The sequence below is a fragment of the Opisthocomus hoazin genome, chromosome 22, assembly GCF_030867145.1.
Source record: "Opisthocomus hoazin isolate bOpiHoa1 chromosome 22, bOpiHoa1.hap1, whole genome shotgun sequence".
Lineage (NCBI taxonomy): Eukaryota > Metazoa > Chordata > Aves > Opisthocomiformes > Opisthocomidae > Opisthocomus > Opisthocomus hoazin.
The window spans coordinates 1,280,854-1,295,255 of record NC_134435.1 but is presented as its reverse complement, the minus strand read 5'-3'; the positions used below and the strand labels follow the sequence as shown (position 1 = coordinate 1,295,255).

Here is a 14,402-nt window from a genome sequence, read left to right as displayed (position 1 = left end):
CGGTCCCCCAGCCCCGCGCCCTTCCCGGGATCGGTCCCCCAGCCCCGCTGCCCCTCGCTGCAGCCCCAGGCTGGCGGGGGCTCTGCTCGGTGGCCCAGCTTCCCCCCCCAGAACGCGGATGCTCTGAATGCAACGGCAAATCCAGCAAGGTCTGGGAAATGCACGCAATGATCTTCAAACTGCTGATCTGAACTTTTAATTTTCAGAAATTCTCCCCCTCTAGAACTTAACTACGGCAGCGATTAGCTTTAGTATAAATATTTTTGCATATGAGGTGAATAATGAAAACAACAGAAGCGAACCGACTCGGCTGCCAGAACCAGTCCCTTCCAGGTACACAGCAAGAAACTCCACAAAACCATTTGGAGCCATTTAATGAAAAAAGCAGAATTTTATTATATGGTTTCTGTCCATTATTCGGCATTGCTGTAAATGGCTCACATTTACTGCAACTTCTGTACAGATGTGTGGCTTTGTATTACCAGAACAGCAAATTTAAATGAAAAAAATAAATGTTCAACAATTCCACACAAGCTTTTACAGTCCAACATTTCACTGAGTAGGTGAAAACTACAGACTCGTTACTACAGAATTATTCAGCATGAATAAAAAACTACAACTTTTATTTTTAAACAGGAGTCACTGGTTTAATTTTTTTTTTTATGCTGTTTAAAATTACTGTGATAAAAATAATGATTTTTTTAATAATGCCATACACCGGTATGATATAGGATTTGTCCCCAGTATATATCTTTCGTTTAATATACAAAATAGAATAATGACACATCGCTGACTCTATGCGGTTACGCACGTTAGTTGGAGGCGGGGGATGTTTCCATACACACAGCCTGTCCTCAGAAAACGAGTGCCTCGTGCTGCTCCCGAGAGGCCCCGACCCCTTCCTGAAAGCGTGGCTCCTACGAACACCGACGGCGCGGCAACGCCGGGCTGCGACCGGGCCGGGCCGGGGCTCAGCCGGGCTGCAGCACCCAGCGCCCGGCAGAGCCCTCGCTCCCGCGGTCGGAGCCCGCAGCCCCGCTCGCCCGCAGCCGCGCGTCCAGGCACTTCCTTCCCGATTTCCACCTTTCCCGGGAAGCGGCGGGTCCTTCTTCGGCCCCCACTGGTGCCCAGTCCCGCCGGCCGCCCGGCTCCATGGCGCCGGCAGCTGAGGCCATCGCGGCGTCCCGTGGCGGCCGCGGGCCCCTCGCTCGGACGCGTGCACTTTGTGATAAGGCACTGAAGAGACAGAGTCCGAATTCTCCCTGCTTTATCCAGAGTGCAGACACTACCCACTGCTACACGGACTATGGACACACACGACATGGACTTCTCACTGCTGACTAAAGCACGACGGATTTTTAATTGTGAAGTTTAAAACTCAACAGCACGTACAGGACGATTGCTTTCTCCTAACATCACAGTTTCCTTTTTTTTTTTTTTTTTTCCTTAAATCCATGAAGTAAAGATGAGCGTACAGGCGAGCAGACAGCACGGGGCAGAGCCTCTCTCCTCGCCGCTGGCGGCTCTCCCGGCGCGGTGAGCTGGCCGCGCTCGCCGGGTTGCTTTGCTGCTGCCGTGACCCGAAGTTTTGGATCTCCAGAGCGGTTGGGCCGGGCGCGCACCCCTGCCACGCGAGCTCCAGCGGGGTGCCCGGGGATGCCGGGCTCAAACACGGCCTCTGAAGAACGAGCGGTTTTCCTTCCGAGGGAAGCGCCCGCCCGCAGCCGAGCGGCGCGGCACTGCCAGCCGCATCTCGCACGGCTGCCGGAGCGGCTCCAGCGCGTGGGGCCCAAAGTGGTCATCAAAGCACTGAACTTCACCTGCACTGTTGCAAAATGCAGATATTCTTTACAGACCAAAGAGAATGATTACTCTTTTTTTTTTTTTTTATTAAAGATGATACTTTACTCCAAAGTACTGAATATAGTATGTTTTTTTTTTTTAACAGGTAAAACATTCAAAAAGAGATTTAAGAAAGGATGAGAATTTAGTTTCCTATTTCACTCGGAAACAACCTTTTGCTGGACAAGAGAAGCGTACCAGGGTCCCGCGGCCAGCCCGCGCTCGGTATTTACACACTGCTGGCACCCGCGAGCGTTATTGCCAGACTTTGCAGTCTGCTCCGCTGCGGCGGGGGAGGCTGCACGTGAGACTCGCCCCGCGTGCCCGGAGGCGGCCGGATGCACGCGCGGCTCCCCGGCTTCCGTTTCTTGCAGCGGAGGTCGGATTTAGCAGGGAATCGTGAACGGTAACCAGCCCTACAGGCAGGAGTATTCCAGCCCGCTCCCCCTCGAGCTTCCACGCGGTGATCTGACCAACGAAACCGACCCCCCCAGCCCCACTGAACCCAGGTTTCCTTCCCAGACAGAGCACTTCTTTGGATACTGAACATCGATGCCTTCAGCACTACCTCCAGACAAACCACAACGTGTACGGGTTACCATTCAGCATATTTGTGACCCCTACAAAAAATATAATTACATGTATCATGATAAAGCAATCTGTCATCTAAAAATCATCCTTATTATACACTATACAAGCTATTTTACAATCATGTAATAAATTGCTTTTAAAGCTGCAGTAGCCCTTCCCTTCTTTTCTCAGATCAGCGAATATACTGATTATACATATTTGAAACTATAACTAAATACAAAAATATATTAGGTTTTGTATTTTATCAGATGATCTTTCTCATTTCTATTACACAAATAATCTGGCCACTTTGAGTAAAAATCAAATTTTAGAGTGGCGCAGTAAATATTTAAATTTCGAGATACAGAAAATTGTTAAGGTGCACGTAGAAAAGGCTACTACAGCTTCTAAACGTTTTAAAAGACAGTTCTCAATGGCAACGAGGAGAAATTCACACCACCTATGGCAGTTTCATGGCACGCGAGCACTTCGGTCCGAAGGGACGCAGCCTTACACGGACAGAGCTGGACCGTCGGCTCCAGGACCGCGAGGTCAGTCGGGGAGCCTTCCTGCTCCCAGCAAAGGGGACGAGCCCGTCGGGGAGCGGTGGGGACGGCAGAGCGGGGGTCTCGCCGCGCGCGCCTGCAGCGGCACCTCCAGCGCTCCGGGCAGCCAGCGCGGCCGCTCTGCTCTGCTGCCGGCCCGGCCCGAGAAACGAGTTCTAGAATCGACACGAGAAAACAGAACAAAACCAAACCACTGGGCATCATTACACGCCTGCCTCCCAAGTCGATGGTATTTTTCCACACGTACTTGTACGGTGATAGATTTAAGTGTATAGAAAATGTGAGTTTCTCCACACAGAAGTAAACTTTTCTTAAGCTATGCATATTTTCCTGAAAATTTCCTGATGGGCAGTCAGGACTGATCTTCTTGGCATCAATGCAGCCCGTGACTCTTGTAGTTATGGCTGTTGCATTATATGCAAAAAATCAGGCTTTTTTTTTTTTCAATATATAAAATAACCTGCTCATTTACATCCAGTTAGGACTGGGTAAATTTTCTATGAATCTGCATATCCAACGCTTTTGCACATATACCAAAAGGATTTGTTTCATTCGCATCTACTTAAATTAGATTTGAGAGTGCTCTCCCACCCCCCCGGCCCTTAAAAAATGCCAAATTTTTACGGTCACTTTGACAGTTGAAAGCTATTAGGTTAGAAAAGCCCAACCCATTTTCACATGAGTATACTCAAGGATTAATGTTTAGAGGTCATTTAGGAAAGCTACGAGCTGCCCCACCTTAAAAAAACAGCTGTACATTAGGCATCTTGAAGTATTACAAAAAAATTATGTAAGAAAAAATGAACAAGCCGAGTTCACGGTATATAAAGTTAAAGGAAATTGCTAAAACCAGACAGTAATAGCTATAAAAGGCACAACTTCCCTTTTCTGATATACACTTGTAAACTTTCTTCAGGTTACATGCATAAACCAAAATGCTACCTTAACTTTAAAAAAAAAAAAAATCCAAACACTTTACTAAAAAAAAAAAAAAAAAAAAAAAAAAAAGCCTAGAAAATTGTCTCCAGCCAACCGCAGAAATTAATTAGCAGAATGTTCATAACACAGCCTCAGATCTTGTCACCGGTGGTTTTGATGCATCCATGGATGTTGCACGAGGGGAGAGCTATAATTTCTGACAAATACGACTCATTTTCCTTTCCTTTCTCCCCAGTTATTTACCAAACGTGAGAAATCCGCTGCTTCTATAGCCTAAATCTTGGCCCTCTGTAAACCACATGTAGTGCATAATTACAAAAGAAACACCGCTGCAAGGACAAAATTAACAAGTCTGGTAGGTTTTTTTTCTTTACAAAAAAAAAAAAAGCTATCATTCGACGTTTTCTTAAGGCAACCCTTTTGTATTAAGGCAGTCACTTTTGATGAAATAAGAGCTTCTTGATATTTCCATTCGAATATTTTGGTATCTGATTGCTGATGATTTCTGCCAACATTTCTGGGAACTCAATACTCATGGATTTATCCAAAAATGTCTGGAAGCAAAAGCTCAGAAGATTTTCAACCACCTACAAGTGACAAAGCACAGAATTACTGTCAGGCGAGCGCGCGCGGGAGCACCGCTAACCGCCCTCCATGCCCCCTTCCTTCGCTGCCGCTGGCCGCGCTCCGAGGCCGGCCACCGCGCGGGGTGACCGCCACGGCCGCCCTCCCGCGACCGGCCGCCCCTCGGAGCAGTGTGCTCACGCACGCAGCCAGCCGAGCGCGCAAGGGCTCTAATCAGTAAAGAAAATGCAGGGCTCTACCAAAAAAGACATTTTCTGTCAATCCCCACTCCAGCATATAAATAACGTATGCACGGATAAGCCCAAAAACATCTTTCCAGGTGCCTGGTACACGAACAAGACAAAAAAAAAGTCATTCTGAGTTCTCAGAGTTTCCCTTGTCTCAGAATCACAGAATCACAGAATAGTAGGGGTTGGCAGGGACCTCTGTGGGTCACCCAGCCCAACCCTCCTGCCGAAGCAGGGTCACCCAGAGCAGGCTGCACAGGATCTTGTCCAGGTGGGTCTTGGATATCTCCGGAGAAGGAGACTCCACAGCCTCCCTGGGCAGCCTGTTCCAGTGCTCCGTCACCCTCAGAGGGAAGAAGTTCTTCCAGCTTAAACACGACTTTTACTACTTTGTACTGTACGCACAATTTAGACTACATACCACAAAAGGAGACAGCCTGAATTCTGAAATTCTTTGCAAAATTAGAGCACTATCAATACTAAAAATAGCACTGATGCATTATTTTAACTCAATTTCAAACAACTCCACAGATTCTTGAACAGTTTGTCTCTCCGATAACAGTGTTTCTAAACTTCACGTCTCTGCTACTGCTGCAAAACCATTTAAAATTTCAGAGTTCCTCCATGTGAAAGCAGCATCGTTTTTAAAAACTGAAGAGACTGAAAATGACATGAATTATACAATTCACTGCTGTGGAGCCCACTGAAAGCCCCACATCCACCTCTTCCAGTTAGCCTTCAGCGAGACAGCAGGGGAGCACGACCACCTCCACCCCCCCCAGATATTTATCCCTTGAAATAAAAACAGGGTACAGGAGGTTACTGTCATATCCCCAAACTTACTTCTCTGGAACGTCTACAGCGTGCACTTAAGAACTTACATCATGCATAGAGTCCAACAGTTTCGTCAGCTGATAAAATCGCTGCCAGTTCTGGCTCGAGTTCCCCTCTCTTTTCACTATGGCCTTTCCCAGCTCTTTGATGTATGTCATACGGATTTCTTCAAACAAGGACTGACTCTTCAGGCCCTCCTTAGGAACTGTAACATTGATACAAACCTTTAAGACATTATACATCTGTGAATTGTGTCATTATTTAAGTTCTCTTACATTAGCTACACAAAAATGACCAAAAGAAAAAGAACTCAATGAAACGGCAGCTGAGAGACAAGGGACGAGAGCGAAAACAGACAGATGACTCACTGAACAAACAGCATAGCACTGCTGGCAAAATAAAAATCATAATAAAAAACCCCCAAAGGTAACCCAACAAGAAACAGAAGGAGGGGAACTGGAGCATGGAGGCAACACCACTGAGCCCTGGAAGTGCCCTGATGAAGAACCACCAGGGCTGGAGCTGCCATGTTCTCAACATTGGGGAAAACGTGACAGTGGAAAGATTCCATAAAAATGCCGTGTGCCAAGGGAAGCCCAAGGATGGGATCACAGGATGGTTTGGCTCAGAAGGGACCTTGAGAGATCATCTAGTTCCAGCCCTCCTGATGTGGATCAAATAACACGTCCAGGCAACGCAGTAACAGAGAGACTGGACAACAAACTGACAGCCCAAGCTCGGGAGGCCTCGGGGCTCAGCAGAGCTGCTTGGAATTGGGACGGGATGTCGAGACAACGCCAGCCAGAAGAGTAGCCGTGGGTCAGAAACCCAAGGTGTGGGCACCGAAGCCTGTGTTCAGACTCAAACCCGCATTCAGCCCCTGTGCCTACGTTCTCCGACTAGGGTGGTCCTTCTGCAGGCCAAGGACTAGTAAATAAATCGGCAGAAATCAAGCCTGTGGACTCCAGCGGTCCTTACGATGTTTGATCTGAAGCCTTGGTGAAGTGAACGGAAAAAGCTGAAGGTAGAGAAGAGACAGAGCTGAGACAAAGCCGACTGAAAGAAGAGAGGAGGACAGAGGCCACTAAAGGACAGTCCTTTCCTTGGAAAAACCAGCCCTCACTACACTGTCAGCATCTGCGATGTCAGAGGGAAGCATCGCATCTGCCTTGTCTACACAGGAGATGACATGTCAACTGTTGCTTCAGCAGTTTAAATGGAAAGGGTCTACGAGCTACGTCTGTGTGAGCTACACGGCTAGACCATGTGGGATTCCTGTTTTACTCCGCTTCTTCCTCTTCTGTTGGAAAACTTATGCAGAAACACAATAAACATAAATTAAAATTGTGAAGTCACGGATTAAAAAGCTATAGAAATTTCAATTTTCAGAAGTTCCACAATGTCCCACTGACACAATGTATGTACTCGAAAAGAAATGTGAAAATATATAAACACAACAGAGGCCTTCTGCTGGGTAACGCCAGCGCCCGCCATGCTTCACTCGTGAACGGGCTCAGTTCTACGAGTGTGATCTCTTCCCATTTCTGCCATGGAAATTTCCAATTCCTGTGAGGAAAGCTGGCCTACACCGCAGCCAAAACACCTGCGGAATTTTCAGGAGCGATTTCAGAAACTGCTTTCAATCTGCAGTTTCGCAAAAGTTTCAAATTCCCACAAAGCCCACGGCAGCGCGGAGCCGGAAGCCTCCTCTGAGCAGAGCCCTCGTGCCGGTGCTGGGCTTGGCGAGGAGCCGGCCACGGCAGCGCCCTGTGCCTGGCGGCTCTGCCCGGCTTCCCAGCGCTGGGTGACAACATCCTCCTGCTTTCGTTAGGGAAAAGCCTAAAGCTACCAAGTTCTCATCTGTTTCACAGAATCCCAGAATGGTCGGGGTTGGCAGGGACCTCTGTGGGTCACCCAGCCCAACCCCCTGCCCAAGCTGGGTCACCCAGAGCAGGGGGCACAGCACCGCGGCCAGGCGGGGCTGGAATATCTCCAGAGAAGGAGACTCCACAGCCTCCCTGGGCAGCCTGGGCCAGGGCTCCATCACCCTCAGAGGGAAGAAGTTCTTCCTCGGGTTCAGCTGGAGCTTCCTCTGCTTCAGTTTGTGCCCGTTGCCCCTTGTCCTGTCGCTGGGCACCACTGGAAAGAGTCTGGCCCCGTCCTCCTGACCCCCCCCCCTGCAGATATTTAGAGGCATTTCTAAGGTCCCCTCTCAGCCTTCTCTTCTCCAGGCTGAACAAGCCCAGCTCCCTCAGCCTCTCCTCGTAGGAGAGATGCTCCAGTCCCCTCACCATCCTCGTAGCCCTAAGAATTAATTTGTTTGTAAGAATTAATGCTATTGTTCACTGCAAATACTAAAGCTAAGGAATGTCTGAACCCTCGGTGTAACGAACTGTCTAAATTTTGAAAATACTTCCTTTTCATCACGCAGAAGTACTATGCTGAGTAACCTTCCCTTGCGTTGCTGCTCTTACCGACACCTTTAGAGCAGGCCGGCATACCTGCCACTGCACTGAACCAAAAATAACCTCCTGTCGAGCAGCAGCTGCAGAGGCTCCAGGAAATCTGCGGTCGCTGCCTCGGATGCGGCTTCTGCGCCCCGCGGGACCGCGGGTACCACTGCGGCGGCCACGGGCCGGGATTTCTCCAGGCCACGCAGCCACGCGCTGCGGCCGGCCGGGCGAGGCACGAGGCTGACGCCTGCTCACAGCACACCCTGCCCCGCCGCAGCCGAGCCTCCGCGGGCAGCTCCAGCCGACAGCGCCCGAGCAGAGGACAGTCACTGGGCACCAGGAGGAGCGCGGGGTAAATATAACACTGTGGAAGTTATTTATGGGATGTCTCACATTAGTTTATTTCTGTATATTCTAAAAGGACTATCCTGACACGGTACTTTGACCTTTCATGCGGTACAGACAACAGGACTTGACTAAGCTGTGACTGAACTACCACATATCCCACCGAAAGACAGAAAAACCAGCAGGCAGTGTATTACAGAAATCTATCTCATGCTATCCATCATAAATCCACCATATACTTTTTACACGTAAATACAAAAAGCTGTATTTGCATTTAGCAATCCTTAAATAACTTCTGGAGGAGTCTGGTAACTTTTTTCTAGGGAGATTGCTTCACTGGATCAGAACTTCCTCGCAGCTGGTGGTGGTTTTTGGGGATTTTTTTTGGTTGGTTGGGTTTTAAGTATTTTACAGGCATAAAGTTACAGCTTTGCCTATTTCTTTGGGTCCCGAACTACTCAGCCAGTTTGTGATTTATGTATTTTTGTAGAATTTGAAATTGCGATTCCAAGTTGGGCCTCTCTGTTGGAGCTGCCAAGTTTGAACACAATCCATAAGATCTTAGCATGAATGTCTTGTAACTGCTAAAAGCAGCACGTCCTTCACTAACCCTGCGCGGCCAGGTGCCAGGCAGCACACCGTGACGTTTATTTGCCATCAGGCGCCTAACACAACTATACACACACACTCCTAATACTGGTAAGTTACACTTACATTGCTCACAGGGGTATTGAACTATTCACCTACTTGTAGAGAGGAGAAGCAACGTTTTCATGCAGAGATACTCTTCATAGGAGACTTGCAGCCGTGACAGCTCGCGGGCAACCATAAGCATATGTTTGCATTGTTCATACATACACGGTAGGTTCATTCTCTGCCTGAGAAATAAGAGTATAAAAATTAGTTAAATGTCTAGATACCTGTAAGTCCTAAATCTAAGTTTTTCCACGCTTCATTCAAGAGCAGCGGGGGTTGTAGAGGCAGATGATAAGCTGGTATGTGATCTATCTCACAGCAAAATCACCTTTTTTTCTGGAGAACCCATTCAGGGCGATTGCCTTGGTCACCACGCATGAACACCAGCCTAGAGCTGCAAGGATGAGGGGAACACGGTGCATTAAATCCCAGCACTACATAGCAAGCCGGTCTTTCCCAAGGACCGATCAGGAAGCTCTGTTATCAACAGCCAACACAACAGCTCAGCACAAACTCGACATAAAAATCAAGTTCAGTCACTGCGTGACAAAGTTCTTGAAGTCTGTAGTCCCAAAGTATTTAATCTGTATAAAGGAACACGATGGCACTCTGCACTACAGACGAGATTTCTCCAATTCTTTCAATGCTTTTGAGAAGCCCACCTAAATTTGATACATATTTGCTCACTAGTGATAGCATCAACTTTCCGTAACTTCTTAATTTTCAGAGTGACTCTATACTTCACATCCTTTTACGTTCTTAAAGCAATGCCTAGTATTGCAATTAAATGTCATTATCTTTGTACTGTAATAACAAGGTTTCTAACCATAAATGGAGAACGTCGACAACCAAAGGAAGATCTTGGAAAGCACTTACTTGGAATCAGAATGACAAACATTATGTATTTATATATTCTTTTCCTATTTTTTTCTTCTATTTTAATGAAACCCTGCATCAAGACAGGAACTCCTGCTTTTATTTAGTACCTCACCCGACGCAACAATCCTCTTTAATCTGCTTTTACAGTTGGTTACTGTGAATACTGCAGAATGACAGTTTTGGGTGGAAATGAACACGAAGAACAGATTAATTCTGCAGAGTGTAAGAGAGCTGTATGCTTCTCCATGCAAACTTCTGTAGAGAAAGAGACAGGCAAGGCAGTATGTTTCAAATGCAATGACCACACAATCTCTCTGCAGTGATGCCAGCGATCTATTTTCCGTTAATGCATTTTTTCTAAGACACCAGCTATTCAATAATCTAACCTAAACAAAGACACAGACAAAACTGAATCTCAGTGAGGTCAGAGGAAGATTTGGTTATGGAACTACACCAGCTCCTCCAGAGCTGCTATCACTGTTCAGTTCTCCCTTCCTTAGCCCTGCAAGAGAACGATGTAATGCACCCTCACAACCATCCCAAGAAACCCCAAGTGAAACCAAGAAGAAACACACACCTTTCTCAAGGTGCACAAACCGAAGAATAATGGGAATTTGGATGGGTTTTGAAGACAGAAAGAAAACCAGCCAGTCCTGTTATAAAGTTCCACCAGCTCATCACAAAGAAACATGAGCTACTGACACTGTATTAAAACCAAACCGAGCCTAAAAGCCCGTCGTGTCCCAAGGCGTGCTGCGGGACAACTCCTTCCGGGCGGCCTGGGCTGCGGGCAGCACTGCCTCACGCACAGACGGCATCCGCAGCGGCACGCACGGACCTGCAAACCGACGGGATGTCAGACTGCAGCAACCACGGAGCCACAGCGAGGACACGCCGTGCGCGTGAGGCAGCTGCCCGAGGCAGGAACGAGCGCAAGGTGTGCAGCTGAAGGACGCTTCTCGGGGCACTCGACACAAAGCCACCATTTGGCCCTCTGGCAGATGCTCTCCTCACCCCTCTGGGCTGTATCAAAGGGCATCTCAGCTATTTCAAATTGAGTAACTTACATTCTGTGACAGGGCTCAGCAGCTTTCCTCATGTAAAATTATTACTGTTTCTGGGCAGGAGGTTAAAATAAACGTTACGAAATGGGTCAGCCCATCATTTATTTCTATCTGCTGTAAATGCAATCACATCTGCAAGCCTGAGAATTCACATGAAGACACGCAGATGTTTGGTAACACCAAGGCTACGCGAATTGCAGTTCTCAAAACACCAGAGTAAACGCCCGCCCCGCTCCCCTCCGAGGGGTCCGAGGGCACAGGCAGGGAGCTCGGCACCGTGCCCCGGAGGGCTGCGGGTCCAGGCTGTGCCAGAGCGACGGGGAAGCGGGTCCACTGAGCAGCCCTCAATGCCGGCGAAGGGTCTGGGAAGCGGTCCCAGCCGTCCTCCCCGCAGATCTGCTGGCCAGAGCGCATCGGGCGATCTCAGCTGCCGCAGAGCTGTGCGCGGAGGGAGCCTGTCCCGGGGTGCAGGCTGCGGCACGGAGCAAAGCCCAGCGAAGGGCAGGGGCTCGGGGGCTCTGCCCTTACTCCCTGCTCACTCCCAGCGGTACCCCCCGCTCGCATTTAGCAGCTTTCTAACTCACCCACACACAAACCAGACGTAATACTTACACCAGGTACTACACCTTGCTAATCAGAAGAGGTATTATACTCAGTGACGACATCATGAGCGATTTCGGCCCTGCGTAAGCCGTCCACAGAGCCATGCGGGCTGCGCAGAGCGTTCGGGCGAAGCTCTGCCGACAGCCGGGGCGGGGGAAGGTGCCAGCTCCGTCGGCCGCTCGCACCCCGCGAGCCGAGATGCTGCTGGCACAGGGCGCGGAGCAGCTCAACGCTTCTGCAGTTATTGCCATTCACACACACGGAGACTTCAACAGCTGACTAACGGCATTTTATCGCTTTTGAAGGGATCCTGCTTTAGTGAGTGTCTGATTTGAATCGCCTTCTTGCTCTGTAAGTATCTAATATTCCTCTGCTTTTCCAACCAGCTGCCTCAGCAAAGAACACGCCAGTCGGGCACTAGCTGTCAGTTTTAGCTCGGTGATACTCGGAAAATTCAGTTGTGGAGGGATCTACAATGGTACTAAGGCACACTGACATTCAGCACTACCACAGCTAAAGCCACCTGAGCACTAAGCAAAACAAATCTACTGATTTCGTGAGGCTTTTTGTGCGTTCATGGTAGGGTATCTGTACGTGCTACGGATCTGTTAGCTGAAAATGTAGCATAAGAAGCCTCCTAACAGGTTAGACAGGTTCTTCATGTACAGCCCAGTTACACACAGTCGCCTGAAAAGCGTCAACATGAGCTAGTGGCTCTTGCTACTCCATGTAAGCAAGTAGTAACTACACAGGAGTAATACTGGACAGGGCTGGTGCAAGGATAAATGTATGAAAGACTGATGTTGCTCAGATGTTTGAGTAGATACATAAAACTAAAGAAAGTTGTCTTATCCCCATAAAGAATTCAGTCTTAAAAAACATTTTGCAGTTATGTCGATTTGAATCACCACGGCTTGGAGAATCCTTCAAAGAGAGAGTTTCTCGTCCTGAAGCTGAAGACACGGAATTGTACCAAATACGAGGACAACTCTTTAAAGCTCAGAAACAGAGTAAAATAAATGGCTTCTAGAAACCCACCTAAGCCCTGAAGAAAATTCAGATAGAATGGGCTGCACTTCTCTGTGAGCACCCAGCTAGCGCAGCGGCAGGCACCGTACCCTCTGCTGTCACGTCACTCCCCCAGCTACACAACCCTGGTGCCCAGCAGACACAGAGTACGACCGACTTCTCTGCCACCACTTCGCAGCGACTCCTCCTGCGTTCACAGCCCTGGACGCCTCACCTGCGCTACGCTGCTGCAAGCTGCAGGTACTGGCAGCACACAGCTCCGAGACCAACTCTAGTTTATTGCTGTAATGAAGATACAAAGGGATATAAAGATGTAATGTGATTATGAGATGCTGCTCTGTTCCATTTCTTGTATTACACCAGATGTAATAACACCTATACTTTTCTTATGATCCTTCTGAGGGTCCATTGTTTATAAGTAAAATTAAAAAGAATTTTTGGGGTCAAAAGTAGGCTAAGTATTTTTTAAAAAAATCATACTAACTGAGATTTGAGTATGTGTAGTTCCATACACGGAGTGGGATGTTTATCAGTTGTAGCATGACAGCATACACACAATGTTGTTTGATGCGTGAACTCGAATTGCGCCACAGAACTGGAAACCCATCCACGGGAGCACCTGCCACTATCCTGCCAGGCTGCAACGACACAGGTCCGCACGGGGAGCTCACGTGAGGCTTGGCAGTGTTTGCCAACTCCTCAAACTAGTTTATGCCTCCATTTAAGAAAAACAAGCACATCATCAGCTTAAAGGCTGTGGCCTGAAGAGACGGCAGACCTCCGGGAACTACTGCATCCTAACACACTACCAGTAAAGACGTACAGCTGGGTTCCAGTCCTCCAGGGACAAACACCACGCAGAGCTCTGGGGGTGTGGGTGACAGGGGGGAAGGAGCCGTTTGGGTGGCAGATCGCTACGCCGCGTACCAGACAGCACCAGTGAATAAACCCCAGACTGGTTTTCAGGGCATATTACGTCCCGCAGCACTCTCTTTCGAACGATGTATCAAGCAGAGGGAGTGGACACATCTCAGCACTACAATCCACGGGCATTTTTTTCTCGATGTGCCTGACGTCTCCTACCGAACGTTTCGGCATCAGCAACGCTTCCCCAACGGCACTGCCCTCCCGGCTCTCCCTGCGTGCTGCGCCTCACAAGCTTCCCATGGCTCACGTGGGTTTACGTATTATTCAGTGTTTGTTATGTTTAACTCAGAGGTGGCTGTATTTTATTGACGAATGGCACATAAAAAGTTACCACCAGAGAGTTTTACAGGGAACCTGTAGCACACCAGAAAAGAAACTGCAGTTCTCTCAATCTACATATTTTATCAAAAAAAAAAAAAAAAAAAGTAATTCTGAAACAATTTATGCACCAAGACTTTAACTAGAATAAGTTTGAGAACTAACAAACCTTGCAGGTTGTTTTAAGAGTACCGACGCATACTTTGCTGTAAAGCTCTGTGGTTTTGACCCACTGAAAACACAGCAGGAGATCTCTGACTTAAAGCAAGTTAGATGTTATTATGCTTATTAGTGACAACATCAATTATTTCAATTCCACTACATGGAGACTATTTTACTCCAGAGACATATTCTAAGAACTTTAATAGATGTAAGTACACACATTGGCACTCACCCACCATCTGCTCCTCACCTTTTTTCGAAAAATCATTACTACAAAGAAAGTATTACAGTTTATAAAAGCCTGGACAAATATTTACATTAAAAAAATAAAGGGAATAAACATGAAGTAGTAGTAGTCTGGAA

General features: G+C 48.0%; 1 protein-coding gene across 2 annotated transcripts in view; it reads right to left on the bottom strand.

Annotated features, from left to right (window-relative positions):
* Positions 1-367: 367 nt before the first annotated feature.
* NR3C1 (nuclear receptor subfamily 3 group C member 1) overlaps positions 368-14,402 on the bottom strand; it is a 70,942-nt gene continuing 56,907 nt past the window's right edge. For both annotated transcript variants that reach the window (XM_075441390.1, XM_075441389.1), the window contains exons 7-9: positions 9,109-9,239; positions 5,611-5,768; positions 368-4,504 (exon numbers count right to left, since the gene is read on the bottom strand). In XM_075441390.1, the coding sequence (XP_075297505.1) occupies positions 4,352-4,504; positions 5,611-5,768; positions 9,109-9,239 (442 nt within the window). In that variant the 3' untranslated portion in view covers positions 368-4,351. The remainder of the gene's footprint in view (positions 4,505-5,610; positions 5,769-9,108; positions 9,240-14,402) is intronic.